Source organism: Durio zibethinus, chromosome 8 (assembly GCF_047325235.1).
Source record: "Durio zibethinus cultivar Kanyao isolate XHJ-2024 chromosome 8, ASM4732523v1, whole genome shotgun sequence".
NCBI lineage: Eukaryota > Viridiplantae > Streptophyta > Magnoliopsida > Malvales > Malvaceae > Durio > Durio zibethinus.
In genome coordinates this window covers 2,824,004-2,847,732 of record NC_143169.1, presented here as the reverse complement: position 1 = coordinate 2,847,732, position 23,729 = coordinate 2,824,004, and the positions used below count along the sequence as shown (strand labels likewise).

General features: G+C 32.4%; 1 protein-coding gene and 1 long non-coding RNA gene across 2 annotated transcripts; one reads left to right on the top strand and one right to left on the bottom strand.

Annotated features, from left to right (window-relative positions):
* The first annotated feature begins 2,074 nt into the window (after positions 1-2,074).
* LOC111278815 (pre-mRNA-processing-splicing factor 8A) lies at positions 2,075-14,281 on the top strand. Its single transcript, XM_089764581.1, has 23 exons — positions 2,075-2,505; positions 3,540-3,756; positions 3,882-4,272; positions 4,704-5,981; positions 6,072-6,157; positions 6,238-6,735; positions 6,827-7,128; positions 7,212-7,669; positions 7,761-7,887; positions 8,418-8,659; positions 8,757-8,880; positions 8,969-9,158; positions 9,240-9,347; positions 9,543-9,796; positions 9,922-10,538; positions 10,633-10,739; positions 10,892-11,146; positions 11,230-11,703; positions 11,797-11,958; positions 12,095-12,292; positions 12,376-12,654; positions 12,771-13,013; positions 13,873-14,281. The coding sequence occupies exons 1-23, from the start codon at positions 2,243-2,245 to the stop codon at positions 14,062-14,064; spliced, it is 7,065 nt and encodes a 2,354-aa protein (XP_089620707.1). The 5' UTR covers positions 2,075-2,242; the 3' UTR covers positions 14,065-14,281.
* Positions 14,282-14,584: 303 nt separating this feature from the next.
* Positions 14,585-17,244, bottom strand: LOC111278705 (uncharacterized). The gene is made up of 3 exons (XR_016344222.1): positions 16,811-17,244; positions 16,146-16,292; positions 14,585-15,777 (listed from the first exon to the last, which is right to left on the bottom strand). It is a non-coding gene; the product is annotated as an uncharacterized LOC111278705 (long non-coding RNA).
* Positions 17,245-23,729: the final 6,485 nt, after the last annotated feature.

Here is a 23,729-nt window from a genome sequence, read left to right as displayed (position 1 = left end):
AAGAAACACATGCATAAATCTTGGATAATCAAACCAGGTTGATTGAACATCAAGCTCAAGTTGGATCCGATTGAAATGCTCAAATCTCATCAAATTTTAATTTTTCTTGCTTAAATTCTGCTAAAAAAATATAATTGAATCGGTTTGGTCTTAACTCGATCACTAATTTAAATAAAAAACTTAAATTTTAACTCAAGCTTGAACTCTAATTTAAATTAAAAATTAAATAAAATTAAGAATATAAAATTTTATACTAATATAAGTAAAATTTCTTTTAAATATTATTATAATTATTAAATAAAATTTCACTTTATATTTTTTTATTTGAAATTTTCTCACATCATTTATGGTTTTTTCCTCATAAAATTCTATGATTTAGTTCTATAAATTGCACTGTTAATTTTTTTTCAATAAAAGTTATGAAATTATTCTTAAATATGAATAAATAAAATAACCGATGAAGTATGGATATTTTAATCATTTTATGAGAGAGTTTGTCATTTTTACGAGATTTTATTCAATTTAATTTTAAATTAATCGAAATTTAAAGTGATTTTCGAACAATAAAAAATTTTAAACTAAAAAAAATAAAATTTAATTATGTGATGCTAATTGAGAAAAAATAAATCACATAGTGTTATATTAAAAAGGTTGATATTAATCAATGTTATCGATATTGTTTTAGTATCAATAGTACCAATCAATACGTACCGGTTTTGAAAAGAAGAAAGTGATACATTTATTTTGTTTTTTATACTTGCCTGTATTATCCGTACCAGCAATTTCGATTTTTATTGTTTGGTATAAGATTTTTCTTTTAATTTTTCACTTATTTTATTCTATTGATAAATTCCTAATGCTTTCTCTCTGATGTTTATTTTTATTTTTTTCATAATTTCATCCAAAAATAATATATATTCCTTATATTAGGCTATTGAGCAATAACTTGTTATATTTTCTTAATATTTTATATTTATTTCATTTATTTGAGGTTTGAAAATTTTAGACATTAAATATTTTTTATTTTTAAAATTTATATTTGCATTACTAATGGAGTTGTATTTGTAAGTGTGTGCATATATATATATTTTATAAATAAATTATTGAATAATATCAATAAATCCAAAATAATATATCAAAGCAAATAAGTACTAATATACCGAAATTTATTAATATCAGTACATATAATACTAAAACCAAAACAATATGCCCATCAATACAAGATTGACTTCTTTGAGTTAATCAGATGAATTTTATATTATTTTATTTAGAAGAGATCAATATACATCAGTATAAAATTAAAAAAATTTACACTTTTTTTAATTATTAATTTCATTAGATTTAAGAGATAAAAGAAACAAATAAAAAAAACAAAAGTTTAATTTCATTTTTTAAATCTAAAAAAAATAAAAGAAACCATGTATTTGTTTCTTATCATGAATTAATTATGTTTTTTTTTTTATTTTAATGGGGATTTAAATTTTTTGAATTTTGACCTAATTGCTTAAAGTTAGAGTAACTTTTTTTATATGATTTAATTCAATTAAAAAAATAAATAATAATTTTAATGTCTCGTTATAATTATAATTAATCATTACTCATTATTTACCAACTTGTTATTATGAGTGTGAATAAATGAATATTATTTTTTATTAAAAGTTGATGATATCTTTGAATATTAAACCTAAAATAAATGAATTAAAATTTTTAAATTTCATGAATAATAATAAAAAATGTGATGTATTTTTTATTTTATATATATATATCTATATATATATATATGTAGACACACACTCTAATGGAGTACGTGATAGCTCTGCAATTTTTCCGGTGAATTTTGAAGTACACAATGCCATACCCCCGCCAAAAACTTGACAGACTGGGTCAGGGCGCTAGTCAGATATCGTGTACCCTTATAAAGGGCTTTTGGCCCAACAAGTAGGGCCCTTCCGGTACAGATATCGGAAGTCTGTGCCCCTTAGAGAGTCCATAATGGCCCATAATCCATCACCTGTGACCGCACTTCGTTTGTTCATAAAACTAAAGTTCTAAAACCGGGCAATCCCTTCGTCTTAGTCGAAAATTCTCACTCTGTTCGCTCAGAGGGGAGAGTAAAACCATATTCCTCCAAAACCCTAATTCCAAGATCATTTCATCAAACGAAGTTCAAAATCTTCTTCGATTTCTTTCTTTAGGCCTTCATTTGTATCCCTGAAGTAGAAATTTCTCGGCGAACATTGCTATGTGGAACAACAACAATAACGGCTCTCAGATTGTGCCACCGGGGACGGGGGGATCCACCATCCCGCCGCCTCCAGCTGCGCAGCCTTCGTACACGGTGCTGGCTCCACAGACGACGCCACAGGAGGTGGAGGCGAAGCTAGAGGAGAAGGCTCGGAAATGGATGCAGCTTAACTCTAAGCGATATGGAGATAAAAGGAAGTTTGGTTTTGTTGAGACGCAGAAGGAGGACATGCCTCCTGAGCACGTCAGGAAGATTATCAGGTGAGATTTATTCCAACTTTTTTTAGCGATTTTGAAGACAGAACTTAGTGGGATTTTCTTTTTTTTTTTTTAGAATTTTTTATGGCTTTTAGCTTTTGGCTTTTTAGGGATTAAAGATTGTTAAGATGAGGTTTTTCCGGGGATTGCTAAGCCTGTTAGGTCGGTTTTGGGATCTTGTTAAATTGGTTCTTTGCTTTCTCTCGTTTTTTCAATTTACTTTTGATGTTATTTTTCTCATTTTTTAAAGATTTAGAGTGTTCTATGGATTTATTTATTTTTTTTGTAAGTTGGAAATCTTCACTTAGGTTCTTGCTTTTGCAATTTTTGAACATGAGAATTTTGGTTTCAAGTCTTATGTTTTGTTAAAATTAGATTAAAACTTGTTGTACTAACTTGCAGAGGACATTTTAATAGGAGCGGAAGACCAGTGATTACTTGTGTGGAAATTATAAAAGGACTTCTTTATTGAGTTTGTGGAGGAATGGTCTTAAATAGGGTGCTATGGTGGTAATATGATCCGTAAAGTGGACCTCACATAGTAGGAAAGCTGATAAACTTTTAGTGGTTGTTCTTCTTGCTTTTGTAGCAGTGAAAATCTTGTTCCTTAGACGTGGGAAATTCTTAGTTCCTGCCTATATACTGGAATGTAAAGGAAAAGTTCAATTATAAAATGCATCTGGAACGATGGCTTGTGTTTTTTTTTTCTTTGATTCCTTATTCTCCAAAAATCATGGAGGCTGTTGAGCAATTTATCCTCTCTAGTCTGATCTTTAATGATATTTACACCATTTTTTAAAAAATTTTATTCAAGGCATGATACTATTGGTTGAGTTTCCAAAGCCACCAGTGTCCTTTTTTTTGGTGATAATTTATAGTTTAATGTTCTGATAGTATAATTATTTTCTCTTTCTTGTTGCTATAGTCTTTTAGGATGGTTCCTGGTTCATACTTCTGCTGTTGGATCTAGTAGTGTGCACTTTCATTGGCAAGATATGAATGATGTAATGATGGTTAGTTTTAATTCTTTTTGACAGAGACCATGGGGACATGTCTTCAAAAAAATATCGCCATGATAAACGTGTGTATCTTGGGGCCCTTAAATTCATTCCACATGCAGTTTACAAGCTCCTCGAGAATATGCCAATGCCTTGGGAACAGGTTCGTGATGTGAAGGTCTTATACCATATTACAGGAGCGATCACATTTGTGAATGAAATACCATGGGTTGTTGAACCAATTTATTTAGCACAGGTATGTATATTTCCTTCCCCTCTTACAACAAACCCGACATCAAATTAAGTTGCATCTCAGTTGAATTATACATGAAAGTATTACATCTTTGTTGTTATTGATTGACTCATTTTTTATTTCAACAGTGGGGTACAATGTGGATCATGATGCGAAGGGAGAAAAGAGATCGTCGTCATTTCAAGAGAATGCGGTTTCCACCTTTTGATGATGAGGAACCTCCATTAGACTATGCTGATAATCTGTTAGATGTTGATCCTCTAGAGCCAATTCAATTGGAGATGGATGAAGAAGAAGATTCTGCTGTATATGCTTGGTTTTATGACCATAAGCCTCTTGTAAAAACAAAGCTTATCAATGGTCCGAGTTACAGGAAATGGCATCTCTCTCTTCCAATTATGGCAACTTTGCACCGGCTTGCTGGACAGCTGCTTTCTGATTTGATTGACCGTAATTATTTCTACTTGTTTGACATGGAGTCATTCTTCACAGCTAAAGCATTAAACATGTGCATACCTGGTAAGTTTCCTGCCATTTGTTATATTATAAACCTCCTTTTCTCCTTTGTTCATGAATGATTTGAATTTGCAAAGGTTGGCTGTTGCTGTCTTGGGAGGCCATTATTGTTGATTGAGATTCAATTATTGTAAATTTATTCATTGGAATCAGTTTTTGTGCTTTTTACTTGTCTATTGCTTGTATTCATTAGTACTACGGCATTTCTATCACTTTTTTTTCTTTGTTTTTAATTGGGTGGGGTTTGGTGGGGGTGGAAGATACTGGAGTAAAAATTTAATGTGATGATAATATCCCATTGCTTCCATTGTGCCAGATTGTAGCTGTGATATGAGTTTTCTTTAACATTGATAAATTGATGCACTGTTGGTTTGCTGTGCTATTTGTCTTGATGCTGCTTGAGTGCTTCCTCAACTAGTTGTGCATGTTTGCAGGTGGTCCTAAGTTTGAGCCATTATACCGTGATATGGAGAAAGGGGATGAGGACTGGAACGAATTTAATGACATAAACAAACTCATTATCCGGTCACCTCTTAGGACAGAGTACCGAATTGCTTTCCCTCATCTTTATAACAATAGGCCCAGGAAAGTAAAGCTTTGTGTGTATCACACACCCATGGTCATGTATATTAAAACAGAAGACCCTGATTTACCGGCATTCTATTATGATCCTTTGATACACCCCATAACTACCACAAACAAGGAGCGACGAGAGAAGAAGATTTACGATGATGAGGATGAAGATGATTTTGTCTTGCCAGAAGGTGTGGAACCTTTGCTGAATGACACGCAGCTTTACACTGACACTACTGCTGCTGGGATTTCTCTTTTATTTGCTCCACGCCCTTTTAATATGAGATCTGGTCGGATGCGACGTGCTGAAGATATACCACTTGTGTCAGAGTGGTACAAGGAGCACTTTCCTCCATCTTATCCTGTTAAAGTGCGGGTTAGTTATCAGAAACTGTTGAAATGCTTTGTGCTGAATGAGCTGCATCATAGACCACCTAAGGCTCAGAAGAAGAAGCACTTGTTTCGGTCTCTTCAGGCAACTAAGTTTTTTCAAACAACAGAACTTGATTGGGTTGAAGCAGGTCTTCAAGTTTGCAAGCAAGGGTATAACATGCTGAATCTGTTGATACATAGGAAAAATTTAAACTACCTTCACCTGGATTACAACTTCAACTTGAAGCCTGTGAAGACACTCACCACAAAAGAGCGCAAGAAGTCACGTTTTGGTAATGCTTTTCATCTTTGTCGTGAGATCCTGCGGCTAACAAAGCTTGTAGTTGATGCCAATGTCCAGTTTCGACTTGGCAATGTTGATGCCTTCCAATTGGCCGATGGCCTGCAGTATACATTTTCCCATGTTGGCCAGTTGACTGGGATGTATCGTTACAAGTACCGGCTCATGAGACAGATTAGGATGTGCAAAGACTTGAAGCACTTAATTTACTATCGCTTCAATACTGGGCCAGTAGGGAAAGGACCTGGATGTGGATTTTGGGCACCCATGTGGAGGGTATGGCTGTTTTTCCTTCGTGGCATCGTGCCTCTTCTGGAAAGGTGGTTAGGAAATCTGCTTGCACGTCAGTTTGAAGGGCGTCATTCAAAAGGAGTGGCCAAGACTGTTACCAAACAACGTGTTGAGAGCCACTTTGATCTGGAACTTCGAGCTGCTGTTATGCATGATGTTCTTGATGCCATGCCAGGTGATTATCAACTGTCATTAGTTAGTTGTTACAATGCTTGTTTTGTTGTGGGCAGTTTCTTATTTTATTATGTAACTAATTAAATTACAGAGGGCATTAAGCAAAATAAAGCTAGAACAATATTGCAGCATCTCAGTGAGGCATGGCGCTGTTGGAAGGCAAACATCCCATGGAAGGTAAACTTTTGCCAAATGGCTTATTTGCTTTTTCTGTACTTTGGCACTCATGCTAGTTTTCTCACTGTTTTACTCTGTAGGTTCCAGGTTTGCCAGTTCCCATTGAGAATATGATCCTTAGATATGTCAAGTCAAAAGCTGACTGGTGGACAAATGTTGCTCATTACAATCGTGAACGTATCAGAAGGGGTGCAACTGTTGATAAGACTGTCTGCAGGAAAAACTTAGGCAGATTGACACGCCTCTGGCTGAAAGCTGAGCAAGAGCGACAGCACAATTATTTGAAAGATGGGCCGTATGTTACTCCAGAAGAAGCAGTTGCCATTTATACTACAACTGTGCATTGGTTAGAGTCTAGAAAATTCTCTCCCATTCCATTTCCTCCTTTGTCTTACAAGCATGATACAAAGCTACTTATCCTTGCACTGGAGAGGTTGAAGGAATCTTACAGTGTAGCTGTGAGATTAAACCAACTCCAAAGAGAAGAATTGGGTCTAATTGAACAAGCTTATGATAATCCTCATGAGGCCTTATCAAGGATCAAACGCCACCTGCTTACCCAGCGTGCCTTCAAAGAAGTGAGTTGGTGACTGAAGATGGAGTTTTGTTTTGCTTTTGAACGTATATTTTATATCTGTATTTGAACTTGAATTCATATGTTCTTTGCAGGTTGGTATAGAGTTCATGGATTTGTACAGCTATTTGATTCCTGTCTATGAAATTGAGCCCCTTGAGAAGATTACAGATGCTTATCTTGACCAATACCTATGGTATGAAGGAGACAAGCGCCACCTGTTTCCTAATTGGATTAAGCCTGCAGATTCAGAGCCACCCCCGCTTTTGGTTTACAAATGGTGTCAAGGTATAAACAATTTGCAAGGGATATGGGACACAAGTGAGGGGCAGTGTGTGGTGATGCTTCAAACAAAATTTGAGAAGTTTTTTGAGAAGATTGACTTGACAATGTTAAACAGGAAAGGTTTTTTTGTGAATCTTTTGCTTATCTCTTTACTGGCATTGTTGGAATTCTTCTAAAATATTTCTTTGTATTTTGCAGGCTTCTACGTTTGGTTCTCGATCACAACATTGCAGATTATGTTACTGCAAAGAATAATGTGGTGTTGTCTTACAAAGATATGAGCCACACAAATTCATATGGTCTTATACGTGGTCTTCAGTTTGCTTCTTTTGTTGTCCAGTATTATGGACTTGTTCTGGATCTCTTGCTTCTTGGATTGACTCGTGCTAGTGAGATTGCTGGTCCACCCCAGATGCCGAATGAATTCATCACATATTGGGATACAAAAGTTGAAACCCGGCATCCAATTCGTCTGTACTCTAGGTACATTGATAGGGTCCATATATTGTTCCGATTCACTCATGAAGAGGCACGAGACCTTATCCAGCGATATCTGACTGAGCACCCTGATCCGAACAACGAAAACATGGTTGGATATAACAACAAGAAATGCTGGCCCAGAGATGCAAGAATGAGACTTATGAAACATGATGGTATGTCAAATCTTAATAACATGAACTTTTGGACAAAACTGCTTTGAGAGATGAGATTCAGGCTCTAATTTTCTTTCTTTCTTCTTTTCAGTTAATCTTGGGAGAAGTGTCTTTTGGGACATGAAGAATCGTCTGCCTAGAAGCATCACAACTTTGGAATGGGAGAACAGCTTTGTTTCTGTCTATAGCAAGGATAATCCCAACCTGCTTTTTAGCATGTATGTTTTTCTTAGAACCTCTCTATATAATGTTTTTGTTAGCTGTACACAGCATTCTGTGCTGAAGTTATTGTTAGTATTTGGCCAAAGGTTTTGCTGTTGATTTTTTGCTAATTGAAATATTTCTGACATTTGCATTATATTTTTTTACCTCTGAGATGTGTTAATTTGACAGCATTTTCAACTATCACTACGATTCATGTTATCTGTATTGTTTATCTGGAGCTATAATGCTAGACATTAGAAGTCTGTCGACTTATTGGTTCATAAAGTCGTATGCTCTGGGTTTTCCTTTGTGGCAGAATGTATTTTGTTTAATTTCATCATGAATTTGCATATGATTTATAGATAAAATAGCTATACATGATGACCTTTATTTTCCACAGAGTTTATATTAAAGGTTCCTAATTAGTAGCATCATTTCTGTCATGCTAAGTTACTTCATCTAAACTTGGCATTCCCTTTTGGTCATGAATATTTCTTCAAGAAACAGTTTTGAGTGATATAATATCCTTATTTCTGATGTCTAGGTCTGGGTTTGAAGTTCGGATACTTCCTAAAATAAGAATGACTCAAGAAGCATTTAGCAATACAAGGGATGGAGTTTGGAATTTGCAGAATGAACAGACGAAAGAGCGAACTGCAGTTGCTTTCCTACGGGTTGATGATGAACACATGAAGGTATTTGAGAATCGTGTTAGGCAGATTCTCATGTCATCTGGTTCAACAACATTTACAAAGATAGTTAACAAATGGAATACTGCCTTAATAGGTATTTATTAGAACATTTCTATTGGTCTCAATGTTAGTGTTTGATCTGTGATATTTTGAAATTTATTGATTCTTTTTTTTTTTACTCTGTTGAACAGGTCTTATGACTTACTTCCGTGAAGCAACTGTGCATACACAAGAGCTTCTAGATTTACTTGTGAAATGTGAAAATAAAATTCAAACTCGTATCAAGATCGGACTAAATTCAAAAATGCCAAGCCGGTATGATTATTTTTTGACCAATCTCTCTATTATTTCTTTCTCTTCTTTGTGGTCATAATAATTTTTTAACACACTACCATGCTTTCAGATTCCCTCCTGTCATTTTTTACACTCCTAAAGAAATTGGAGGACTTGGCATGTTATCAATGGGTCACATATTGATTCCACAGAGTGACCTCCGATACAGTCAGCAGACTGATGTTGGTGTAACTCACTTTAGGAGTGGAATGAGTCATGAAGAGGACCAGCTGATTCCGAACCTTTATCGTTACATACAGGTAATATCAATTGCACTTTTTTTAATGTTTTCTTTCTCTAGTCTTGTTTCATTGTTTGATCATCTTGCTGACTTTTAACAGCCATGGGAGAGTGAGTTCATAGATTCACAGCGTGTTTGGGCTGAGTATGCACTGAAGAGGCAGGAAGCTCAGGCACAAAATAGGCGCCTAACCCTTGAGGATTTGGAAGTGAGTTTCCTTCTTTTTCATTTTCTTAAGCCATTGCAATTGTCATTTGCTAATGCCATTTCCCCTTGGTGTTTTCCTCATATTTTACGTATGCTTGTTCTAATAATTTATGTGTTCAATGTGATTTTTGAATTTATGATTTATATGTCACAAGGAAATTCTTTTCTGATGGTGTTCTCCGTGATTTATTAACAGGATTCATGGGATAGGGGAATACCGCGTATAAATACTTTGTTTCAGAAGGACAGGCACACATTAGCATATGACAAAGGATGGAGAGTACGTACAGACTTTAAGCAATACCAAGTTTTGAAACAGAACCCATTCTGGTGGACTCACCAAAGGCATGATGGCAAATTGTGGAACTTGAACAATTATCGAACTGATGTCATCCAAGCTCTGGGAGGAGTTGAGGGAATTCTAGAACATACCCTGTTTAAAGGAACATAGTAAGTACTTGTTTAGTTTTTGTTTAGTTAAATATTTCGTAGATCATTTATCTGATTACCGTGGTTGTTAATGATTTGGCTTGTCATATCTTATTTTATGTTTTCTTTTATTTCTGAAATTACAGCTTTCCAACTTGGGAGGGTCTGTTTTGGGAAAAGGCTTCTGGATTTGAGGAGTCAATGAAGTATAAGAAGCTCACTAATGCTCAGAGATCTGGTCTTAACCAAATTCCTAACCGTAGGTTTACTCTTTGGTGGTCACCTACAATTAATCGGGCTAATGTTTACGTGGGTTTTCAAGTGCAATTAGATCTAACTGGAATTTTCATGCACGGAAAGATACCAACCTTGAAAATATCTTTAATTCAGATCTTCCGTGCCCATTTGTGGCAAAAAATTCATGAGAGTGTGGTTATGGATCTTTGTCAAGTCTTAGATCAGGAGTTGGATGCTTTGGAAATTGAAACTGTTCAGAAGGAGACAATCCATCCAAGGAAGAGTTACAAGATGAACAGCTCTTGTGCAGATGTTCTCCTCTTTGCAGCTCATAGATGGCCTATGTCAAAGCCTAGTCTTGTGGCAGAGTCCAAGGACATGTTTGATCAAAAAGCAAGCAATAAATATTGGATAGATGTACAACTCCGGTGGGGAGATTATGACTCACACGATATTGAGCGTTACACACGAGCCAAATTTATGGATTATACAACAGACAACATGTCTATTTATCCGTCACCTACTGGTGAATTTTCGCCTCTATTCCCCCAATACTTCCTACTCAGATATATGCCTTTGTTTTCTCCGGCCTGATCTAATAATCTGCTGTCATTATGTAGGGGTGATGATTGGCCTAGATCTGGCTTACAACTTGCATTCTGCATTTGGTAACTGGTTCCCTGGATCAAAGCCACTGCTTGCTCAGGCAATGAATAAGATCATGAAGGTAACATAACATAGTTTTTCTGATTTAATTTAGGTGGATAGGTACTTAATATAATTTATAATTCAGATGTTTGAAGTTACATTTGTTGTTAAATACTAGTATAGGTATAAATGTCAAGGGTTGGGACTAATTTTTTCTTTATCCTTATACAGTCAAATCCAGCTTTATATGTTTTAAGGGAGCGGATAAGGAAAGGTTTGCAGTTGTATTCTTCTGAGCCTACTGAGCCATATCTTTCATCCCAAAACTATGGGGAGATCTTCAGCAACCAGATCATTTGGTTTGTTGATGACACCAATGTGTATCGTGTGACAATCCATAAGACATTTGAAGGGAATCTCACAACAAAACCCATTAATGGTGCCATCTTCATATTCAATCCACGTACTGGACAGTTGTTCCTAAAGGTTTGTTTCTGCATATAATATTTCCTTTCCAAGCTAGTTTGTCCATTGTGAAGATCCAAACTGGTAACATATCGCTCTTGCAGGTCATTCACACAAGTGTGTGGGCAGGTCAAAAGCGTCTTGGTCAGCTTGCCAAGTGGAAAACTGCTGAAGAAGTTGCTGCTCTTGTGCGGTCTTTGCCTGTTGAAGAACAACCAAAGCAGATCATTGTTACTCGAAAGGGAATGCTTGATCCTCTGGAGGTTCACTTACTGGATTTCCCTAACATAGTTATCAAGGGAAGTGAGCTGCAACTCCCATTCCAGGCTTGCTTGAAAATTGAGAAATTTGGTGATCTGATTCTGAAGGCTACGGAGCCTCAAATGGTTTTGTTCAACATCTATGATGACTGGTTGAAGAGTATCTCATCATACACTGCATTCTCCCGGCTCATTCTGATCCTTCGTGCACTTCATGTCAACAATGAGAAGGCAAAGATGTTATTGAAACCTGACAAGACAATCATTACGGAGCCACACCATATCTGGCCTTCTCTAACTGATGATCAATGGATGAAGGTAGGCATTATTTTTACTCATAATGCCAATTAGTTTTAGAAGAATACATCCTTCATCTCAATGCAGTACACTAAAGATGATTTCCTGGTGCAGGTTGAAGTTGCTTTAAGAGATCTCATACTCTCTGACTATGCCAAAAAGAACAATGTGAACACATCAGCCCTGACACAGTCTGAGATTCGCGACATTATTCTTGGAGCTGAGATTACTCCACCCTCTCAACAGAGGCAGCAGATAGCGGAGATTGAGAAACAGGTTATGTTCTATTCTGCTTGTCTTTTTATATATGATTGCTAATTTAACTTGGCTTTATAGTACTAAACTTTTATTTTATTTATTAAAAAAAATCTTAGTAACTTAGAGCTATTATTTTTCGAACTTATACTTTCAGGCAAAGGAGGCAAGCCAGCTGACAGCTGTGACAACTAGGACTACTAATGTGCATGGTGATGAGCTCATTGTCACCACCACAAGTCCCTACGAGCAAGCAGCATTTGGTTCCAAGACAGATTGGCGTGTTAGAGCAATATCAGCTACAAATCTCTATCTTCGAGTAAATCATATATATGTGAACTCAGAGGACATAAAGGTATACATATGACTTATTTGATATCGATTAATTTATCTAGAAGCTTATCTTTCTGCTAACATTGATAAAAATAAATGATGCAGGAAACTGGGTACACTTATATCATGCCAAAGAACATTTTAAAGAAGTTCATCTGCATAGCAGATCTCCGAACTCAAATTGCTGGATACTTGTATGGAATAAGCCCTCCTGACAATCCTCAGGTTAAGGAAATTCGCTGCATTGCCATGCCACCACAGTGGGGTACTCATCAGCAAGTTCATCTTCCATCAGCTCTTCCTGAACATGATTTCTTGAATGATCTGGAGCCTTTGGGATGGATGCACACACAGCCAAATGAGCTTCCTCAATTATCGCCACAGGTTGTATTTAGTTTATTGATGTTCAGTTTGAATGGAATATTTCAGTGCTAGTGTAGTTTATCCATTGCAAATCAAATGTTCTAAACTAATTGTTATCATGCATTTAATAATCACAGGATGTCACAGCCCATGCTCGGATTTTAGAGAACAACAAGCAGTGGGATGGAGAGAAGTGCATTATCTTAACATGCAGTTTTACTCCAGGTTCTTGCTCATTAACAGCATACAAGCTTACTCCTAGTGGTTACGAATGGGGACGGGTTAACAAAGATACAGGAAGCAATCCTCATGGTTACCTTCCAACTCATTATGAGAAGGTGCAGATGCTCTTAAGTGATAGATTCCTTGGATTTTATATGGTAAGATTATCTATCTCATTGACTATTGTTCTTGAACTTCCCAATTCCCATCCCTTATTATTAGATACTTCTGAATAGGAGTGTAAATAATACATTAGTGCTAATAAGCTATTCAGATTCGATTTGGATAAAACTTGAATTCGGCTTGATCATTGTCGAGCTAAGCTCAAGCAAGAGCAACTCGACTTATCAAGTGAGCTAAGTTTGAGCATTCTAATTCTTGGCTTGAGTAGCTTGTAAGTCTAATTGAGCTTTTATATTTTAATATAAATTTTTATTATTTTAACTAGAAAATTATTATTTTACTTTTGCATATATATGAATTCGAGTTTGAACACAAATAATTGAGTTTGAAGTCGAGCATGGGAATCGTGCTCTTTTTTTATTCGATAAATGAGGTTAATTGAACAAGCACAAGTTACTCGACGTTTATCTCCGAGTTGAGTTTGAATTTGAAAATTAAAACTAAACCGAGCTTGAGCCGAGTTTCTTGCAACAAGTTTCGGTTCGAGTTCCAGCTTCTCTTTATATTGACTCAACTCAGTTCGATTATACTCCCTACTTCTTAATTTTGATGAAATATATATAGATTTTTATCTTATAGAGTGTCGATAAACTTAGACAATTTGTGTATTCATGTCTATTTTGTGTCAAATACATGTAAAACACGAAAATTGTCATGTCAATTCGCCAAACAAGAAACATTAATTTTTGGTTTTTTTTAAACCCATATATGGATTTTTGTGAAAATTTTAAATGGTCTTTTTCGAGTTTTTTTTCTTATCATCTGTCAAATTTACAATTATCAGGCCTCAAGTATTGTTGTCTAAAAACTGTGTTTACTTTGTTATTTTTATAGGTTCCTGACAATGGTCCATGGAATTACAATTTCATGGGAGTGAAGCATACAGTTAGCATGAAATACGGGGTGAAGCTTGGGACACCTAGAGAATACTACAATGAGGACCACAGGCCAACTCATTTCCTCGAGTTCAGCAACTTGGAGGAAGGTGATACTGCTGAAGGAGATCGAGAGGATACGTTTACCTGAATCTGTTCATGTTACCCTGTATGTAGTTTTTGCTGAATTAGCTCTGTACCTTGATCTTATGAAACACTACACACTTTTTTCAGTGGTGGCCTCAAAATATTAATAGAGGCCTAAACATTCTGTTTGGATAGTTGCATGTGCTTTATCCTAACCGTAACAATGCTGAATGAGTTGTAAATATATATATGAGCAAAGCATTTTGATTTTAACTCCTAAATATTTCTTACATTATTACCATTTTCAATTCATTGGTTGCAACTTGCAATTTCCTGTTCTATTATTCCGGTCTTTCCGCATTGCCTAACAATAGGAGGAAATATTTGAAGTTTGAATCCTCTTCTTTCATATGGTTATTTTAAACGTGATATGATGGTACAACATAAAAACAAGAATGTATTTTGTATTATATTTGTCAATATGAATTTGATACAAATTTTTTATATTTTACATGCATTATATATGAGTTCAATAAAATAAATGTATTTATTTTCGATTTGTCATCACGAATTTACTACAAATTTTTTATATTTTATATGCATTTGATTCGGTACAGTACAAATACACATTTTTTAAGTTTACTTTCATCTGTTGGCCTCCTTTTAAAAAATAATAAAAAAAGTATTGCCACCAGCAATGAAGTCGACTTTATTTTCACATTTCAAACGCCTAATCTAACAAGCAGCAAACTCAAAGTCTGTAAATGCATCAGACTTTTGAGTTTATATGAAAACAATAAGAAAAGGAAAGTTGGGCCCCCAACATATCCCATAGCACTCATAAAAACATGCTTTGCTGGCAATTCTAATAATGGACAGCCAATGCCACCTCTTAATGAGTAAAAAAGGAAAAAGGAAAAAAAAAACAAAACAAAACCAAAATATCAAAGATGCAATACTTCAATTTGTCCAAGGCGCTAGCCTCCTTCCAACGGTTTTGGATCCTTTTCTTCCTTGATTATGTCCAAGCTCTCTTCAGCAGCCTATATCCCATCATTACAAATAGCAGACTGGGGGTTCTTGAACAGTCCCTTATTTTCCAGTTCAGCTAATTTCTCTTTGGACTCTCCCTTGAGCAGCTCGAGTAATTCAAGCATGGTAGGTCCTTTCTCGGGCCGATTATCAGCACATAAAGGTGCCACAAGGACAACCCTTTTCAACGCCTCTTCCACGTACTTCCTATTCAACCTTGGATCTGCCACTTCACAGAAGTACCCTTCACAAGCTAGCGGCAGAGCCCATTCTGCAATCGAACGTTTCAGTGTTGCACTCAGTTTCTTAAGTGGTTTCTTACCACTGGCAAGCTCTAGCAAAAGAATGCCAAAGCTGTGTATATTCACAACTCTCTGAGGCTTTTCCTAACAATTACGCAATTCCCTCAGTGGAGCCCGTTGCAATATTCATCCTTCTGGTCCAATAGGATTAATAATACCATGGAGGTCAATTACATTTCCTCCAGCTATTACGTTTGTTTCCCTATCTTTATAATCTATCAATAGGGCCACTTGTCTCAACTGTTTTCATTGTGCCTATTATGAGGGAGTATTAAGTGCTGTTTCACATCATCTTGATTTGGGGTTTGTTGCGGCTTTATCAGGTTAGCCGTATCAACTATTGCTGGACTCAGGTTGGAAGTTCTAGACATCTGACCTTATTACCAATCCCAGTGGAAAGAAACTCCTCCACCATTACTCCAACAAAGTGATACCTTTTCTGCCTTATTAACATAAATATTTGCCAGGGAAAATAACAGTATCCGGGCAAGGAATGTATTTGCACATTAGAACAAATTTTTTATGATTCAAACAACTTTCACTAATAGGAAACTAGATTCAAACTAAAGTACAATGCACGCTAGAACATTCAATATTACCAAAGTTTTTGTCAGACTAAACAACAGAATTTATTAACTCAAAACCCAAAAGAAGACCAATCATACATAAGGAAGAAAAGGAGTGGACCATATACAGGTATAACTATGCATAACCAACCATTCTTTCAAAACTTAAAAGTTAAGGAAACATAGGATGCCAAATTAGTAATTTACTTGTTAAAAGAACCCCGAAAAGGAAAAATAATTCATACCTGTGATCCATCCAATAGCTGACCCCAATAAACACTGCCAAACCCCCTTCTTCAAGCTTGTTATCATAATTAAAATTATCGATCGTTGAATGCAATTCTTTCATTGAAAAAATCCTCCATGTCGGTTGCTTCTTTCCCTTCTCCTTCCTGTAGAATCATATAACCTTAGACATTAAAACACGACCAACAGACACACGAAGCAACAAATAAAGTAAAGTAAAAAACACTCAATTTGACTGCCAAAAGACCTTGTTCTTATAATATGAAGATCAACATATCCTTTTTACTTTGACTCCAAAGTAAGAAAATTTAAGCTTAGATGAAAGCCAACCGCTATATTAAGTTCATATAAGTATCTTCTTTCTCAAATCACAGTTCCAAAAGGGAAGAAAGTTCAAATTTTGGATTGCATTCTTCTTGCTTTCTTGGAAACCAAATATAACAGTACAAAAAAAAAAAAAAAACAAAAGGAAATGAAATTCTAATCAACACTCAGATGATAGTTTCAAAAACTAAACAAAACCCAGATTTCTTAAACCCTTACCATTCCTCAAAAATCCAAAATCAAAATTCACTCAAAAAACCCAACAACACCTTGCAAAAGAAAGAAAATTTCGAAACTAATAAAACAGTAATAATAGGTAGTAAATCAATGATAATCTTACCGATCCATGCCTTTCCCACAACAAATCATAGAGCAGAACGCCACTACCAAACCAAACTAAAAATCCAACTGTTTCTTTTTGTTGTTCAACTTCAGTTTCTCTTTCTAAGCAGCAAATTCTGAAGGGAAGCCAAACGTAACGTTTTTGGGCAGTAATATTTTTGGGCAGATTCCGGGGTTTTCTTTAATTATTATTTGTTGTTTTGGGGTTTTGATTTTGCTTACGCGAGAATGTTGCAGTCTCAGTCACAAAAAAAAAAAAAAAAACGAAAGAAGAAGAAATGGAGAGGAAGAGTATAAGGCCGCTCAAGGCTGTTTTTAATGGGATGGTTGCCAATGCCGCCGTCGCTGGTTCCACATTGGGTCCAAAGGTTCCATTTTTATTTATAGTTCTATTCATTTTTCAAGAGTTCCTTTCGTTCCGTCCCTCCATAGTCTAACATCTTTCTCCATAATTAAATAGGAGTTATTTACTTATATTGGTCTTCATTTTTTAAGAAAATAAAGGAAAAAATGTAAAATTTAAATTTTTAAATAATAAATATAACATTTGTTATGTACAAAATAATACAAAACTACATTTTTTACAAAACAAATGCCGTTTTTATTAATGAAATAAAAATTCAATTTTTAGTAACAAATAAGATGTTTCATTGCTTATCGTAAATGTCATGTTCACTTCACTTGGTCCATATTTGCTTCAAACTGACGTGCATTGTTTAGCAAGTGGATGAAGATCAAGCCCGCAACATACGTATTGCTTCTAACATCAGATTTTCTCTCGCATTTATTGGGAAATCCTGTCTCACGAAATAATATGTGATTTTTTATCTATTAATTTGAGTGACAAGAAGCATAATTTTTTTTAAGTAAAATTTTTTTTAAGTTTTTAAATAAAAAAATAAGTTTTAAAAAATTTATTTATTTTATTAAATTCAATCTAATTCAACTCTAAATTAATCAAAATTTAAAGTAATCGAAAATTTCAGACCAAAAATATATATGATTTTATGTCTTAGGATGATACAATTAACGAAATCCACCGAAGGTGGGAGATTCCCATCGCAACCTTGCCCACCAGGGAAGAGCGGAGGGACCACACCACAGTAGTCCGAGGAATCATCTCTTTTTTATTTTTTTTCTTTTTGTTGGACGAAGAAAAAGAATCGTTAAATGATTTGTCGATGATGCACTCAAAAGTTGCTATAAAAAGTTGGGCGATAAACCGATCACGGGTGGGGTTTTCCATTGACTACAAATAAGTAAAAAGTTGACATACCATAGGTAAAAGACTATTTTATATATTAGAAGTGGAGGTATAGGTGTAAAATAGGTTATGCAAATCATAAAACAATATAATTTGATATGATATGAATTGTATTTGATATAATTTATTATAAAGTAATTGGATTAAGTCAAATACAATATACATGTGTCATATTAAATTAAAAGATTATAAGTCTATGAATTGGCATGATATGATCTGTTAAAAGTCGGTATCATCACGTGGCAAGTGGAATGTAAGCTAATAACGCTCAGTACACTAGTAAAATGATATCATGTTGACCCATAATTGTTATAAATGGATTCCAAGCATTTGAGTGTATTTATGTTATTTTTATATTACAATAAAATTATATTTATTTTGATATCTTATTAATAATTTATAAAATAAAATTGTATTAAATAAATTTACTTATTAAATATTTAAATTATTAATAAATAAATTATATTTAAGTTGTGATTAGCAAAAATAAAATAATAAAAATAAATTAAGACTTCAAGTTAAATACAAATTTAATCAACAAAGTAAATTATTATAAGATGAGAGGTATAAAATAAATGCACAAGATAAAACACATTCATAAATGAATCATGATGATGAGAATGAAAAATAAAATAATAATATTATATTTTATAATATCTTTTATATGTATATGTTTGTGTGTTATTTTTAATATTAGTATTATAATTTCATTATTATTATGAGTTTATATTTGATACACTATCAATAAAAAATTTTAATTATACAAGCAAGGCTAAGAGGGTGACATATGTCTCATTTCTTTTTTTAATTAAATGTTTATATTTTTAAATATACTTTAAAGGACATGCGTAAACCTCTTAACCCTATTTATGTGTAATCAAAATTTTATACTGAAAGTATATCAAATGTAAACTCTATTTTTATTTAGTGAATGCTATAACCCCTTTTCATGGATATAAACATTTTGTTGATCCATGTAAAATATGTGTCCTTTTTATTTCATTTTATTTTTATTTTACTTTTCAAATAGTGGATTTTTTTTAAAATTAAAATTTTGAAAAACTTTAATGGATTGTGCTTGGTCCATCTAGCATAAAAAACAATGCCATGCTTGGCATAGTACAATTCATAAAGGTTACAAGTTATATCCTATACTAGATTATAACCTTAATTTTCATGGACCGTGACAGTACGGCATGTTAAAAAATAGTGCAGGAACACTATGATCTATTAACACATAAATTAATATTTAAATAGACTGTACCAACTCAACTCAGCCTATTTAACACCTCTAAGTTGAGGTTTTTGAATTTCATAAGCATTATTATTTCCAAAAAAAAAAAAGTTATAAGTGGTATTAATAAATTAGCATATATTTCTTAAGATATATTAAAAATAATATAAAAATTAATTAAAAAAACAAAACATCTATATGTTTTTAATCTTACTTGTAAAGTCAAAAAAATTAATTGATTGTAATAAAATGATAAATGTTTAATTTATGATAAATTTAATTAAATTTAGAGGTTTTTTATTTTAGTTTTATTTTAAAGTAACCATAATTGAATAATAGCTTTTTGGCATTTTTTTACAAAGTAATATTAGACATAGACATACTACAAGAAAAGAAAACAAAGGAATAAAATAACAAAAAGTTTTTGAATTTTATTATTTTTATTAGAAAAACTTTTTATATTTTTATTACATCCAAATAAATTTTTGACTTTAAGAATGTATTTGGTGCATATAATTATAGATAGAACAAATTATTGTCGTCTATCATATGTTTTGTGCACACATAAAGGGAATGATTAAATTATAAAGAGAATTAATTATTCTTCTTGTCATAGGATAACTCAATTTTTTCAAAATATGAGGGTTATTGCCAATGAGACATTAGCTTAAGAGCAAGAAAGAGGCCCTAAAATAGTAAGATTCTAGGTTCAAGTCTCATTGTATGTGAGTTTGGTTATTTATTTATATTCTAGTTTATTAGTTTATTATTTAGTTATTGTAACTTGATTATTATGTAATGGTTGATTATATAGATGTAATACTTGATTATAATTATATTTAATAATTGATTTTATGCATAATATACTTGATTATAATTCTAATTTTAAAAAAATAAGAGAAAGTTTATTATTCAGTGATTGTAACTTGATTATTATGTAATGATTGATTATATAGATGTAATACTTAATTATAATTTTATTTAATAGTTGATTTTATGTATAATATACTTGATTATAATTATAATTTAAAAAAAATAAGAGGATTATTTTTAATCGTATGAGATTAGATAATACTGAGTTATAAATTATCTATTTTGCTTTTAAAACTTATATTTCAAATTTGACTTAAATATTTAATAAGATGATAAATGTCATTATTTAATTGGTTAACCAATCTATTTTTTTTCCTTCTTTTCATTTTTTCCTTTTTTTTCCCTTTTTCCTTTTTCCTTTTTTGCTTTTCCCTCCTTTTCTTTCTTTATTTTTTCTTATTCCCTTTTTTTCTCTTTTTCTTTTACTTTCTTGAATATATAAAAAATATAGTTTTGATAAAAATTATTTTTTTGGTTTTTGGAAAATTAATTTACTTTTTTGGAAATAATTGGCTTTAAAATATTTTTTAGTAAAAATAAATTTAATTTTTAACCATTAAAATATTATAAATTAATATTTTTTTAATAAATAAATTTTGATTTATTAAATTTAATTACTTTTTCTTCTTTTTTTTTCTTTTATTTCTTCCTTTTGTCCTTTTTTATTTTTCTCCTTTATCAAGAACGAGAATAAAAGAAAAGGAAAGTAATAAATAAATAAATAAATTTATATTTTTGATAAATTTTTTAAAAAAACTCAACTATTTTTTAGGAAAACCTTTTTTTTTTTAATTTACCTCTCAATTATATAAATTATTTTAAATTTAAATTATTAAAAGAAAGAAAATAAAAGGAAAAATGAAAAATATTTTTAATTAAAATTAAAATTTTAAAAATAGTTTTTTAAAAAATAATTTAATTTTTTAAACAAGTGATTATTTAACTTAAAATAAATTTTTAAAAAATAAATTTAGCTCTTATCTATAAAAATTATCATAGAATATCTATTTTTAATTAAAAATTTTGTATTATATTTATATAAAAATTATAAATTTAAATTATTTTTATTTTAAAGAAAAGTAATTTTGATTAATAAAAAATTATTTTATCCTACTCTTAATCTTTCCCATAATAAAGATTGTAGAAAGGAAGATAAAATAATCTTATTGTACTCTTAATCTTTATACATACCAAACATATGATTGAATGATATCATATAATATAATCTTATTTATAATCTTATATTATTTTATCATATCCATAATCTTATCTGTCCAACACACCCTTAATTTTCATACAAATAAGCCGTTAATATATTATTTGTATTTAAATAAACTCTTAATATTTATTTATATCTAAATAAGTCCTTAATATAAATTAATATTTTATTTGAAATAATAATTTATTTAAATAAAAATAAAAAAATAAATACTTATTTAGATATAATAAAAATATAAACACTTATTTTAAAAAGTAAAATAATTCGACAACTTTTTTAATATTTTAACAAAAACAAAACATTAGGGCTAAATGGGCATTTATAAAATAATTTAACCTAAAACACCAACACCTTCAGCCCTTTAATTTTTGCCTGCAGCTTTTGTAACCTTGAACTATCCCTAATCAATAATCATAAATTGATGAGCTATTCAAGTTTGGATACAGAGGTTATGTTTGATTGGTACAAATATTTCTTTTTTTATGCCAAAGAAAAGGGTTAATTGTCTGGATTGATGATGAATTGAATTTAGATAGGTTATTTTGATTAATATATAATATGTTATATTTTTAAAATTAAATCTGAATTTGAACGAATTTTTTAAAATTGAACTGATTTGAATATTTATATCCTTAATCGAATTTTAATATATAATTCATGATTTCCTTTTAGACATAATGCTAGGCTTTTGTTTTTCTTGATTGTTTGATATCTTGGGTTCAATATGTTTGAAGCCTTGAACCACATATGTTTCCTTCTGCATTACAGGCCAATCTGCTGTAGTTGGTAGGCCTACTAATGATTGATACAAGAAAGGGATTCAATAGCTTTATGAGCTCTACAAGACAAAGCTGAAGAGGCTTCTGTCCCAACATTATATGTATTTGTCAGTCCAAACAGATATACAAAGCAAAAGGAAATGGATGTATAAAATCTAGAAGAATGCCGACGTCTCTCTTTGAATCGTGATCGACGGACATATGAATATGTTTTGTAGTTCAACTGAGAAACAATGCGGTCAGAAATTAGCATAATTTTCTTGCTTTCAGATGGTTTATTTCTTCAATTTTCAATTACCCCCAACTGCATTTCCGATTATTAACATATGTGCTAACTTTGTCATTAAATGTTCCAGCTACCTCTGGACCATCTATTGGAAGGTATAGCCAAGAAAAAGGGCTCCTTAATTTGTTAGCTGTGCAATTCACAGCAAATTAACACCTCAACTTAAGCAATTGACTTTTATTATGCAAAATAATTACAGCTTTTAGTTCTTACAGATTAAATTTCTGGTTAAGTTTTGTTGCTATAACTGCAACTGTACATCATTTCCAAGCTAAGGAGACACAAGAGACCCCTCAAAACCAATGTGTTGATGTAATATCTGGTCTGATGATCGAGGAGTTTGTTAGAAGTTGAGTTAGAAAGTGTGTCAGATCTGTCATAAAGAAAAACGTCAAGAGGCACCGAAAATAATATTTTGAAATGTATTCCAGCACTTAAATCAATCAAGTATAAAAAAAGGAAAAAAAGCCAAAAAAAAAAAAACAGAAAATATTAATAGAGGAAACAAAAACAATGTAAAATAGAGATTGATACATACCTAGTCTGATTCTTCCTTTTATTCCTTATGATGATAACGTGATTAGTTGAACATGTAATTATCTATCTTGAAGTTTGTATGAGCACTAATAATGTGACAATTAGAATGTTGACGTGGCCATCAAGTTATAACACAACGCATGGCCAATACATTATGCGAAGAACAAGAAAAGGCCAGAACCCTTAATTCCACAAAACTTAACTTCTATCATGGCTTTCAGTTTTGTCTTGTTCTTGTAGGATCTGAAATGAATATCGGAGATCAGGAAGGAGATTATTATTATTATTATATAACATATGCAATAAAATGGTTAATGAATTAAATCATTCTTAATTAGCATAGAAGATGAATCTAATGCCAATCTTTGTTTTGATATTGGAAAACATTTATAATTCAGCTCTGGTTAATGTTTCAATTCTCAAACTCATCTTACAGCCTCCTATGGGTTCCAATAATTGTCATTGGCGTCAATCCAAGGTCTTCGTCTGCCTCATCACGTTTTTTGAATTGAAAACGTGGACGTATGGCACATCATAACTACTTCAATGGAGAAGAGGCAGATTTATGGTTTGTTGAGATTTTAAATGTTCTACAAGCTTGCAAGAAGCTGAATGACTTGACTGCAAAAGGAGGGTTGGTTGGAGCATTTCCTTCAATTAAAGAACAATTGATTCATTTATGAGACAAATACTAAGATGTACAAAACTGTAATTTACAAGCCTTT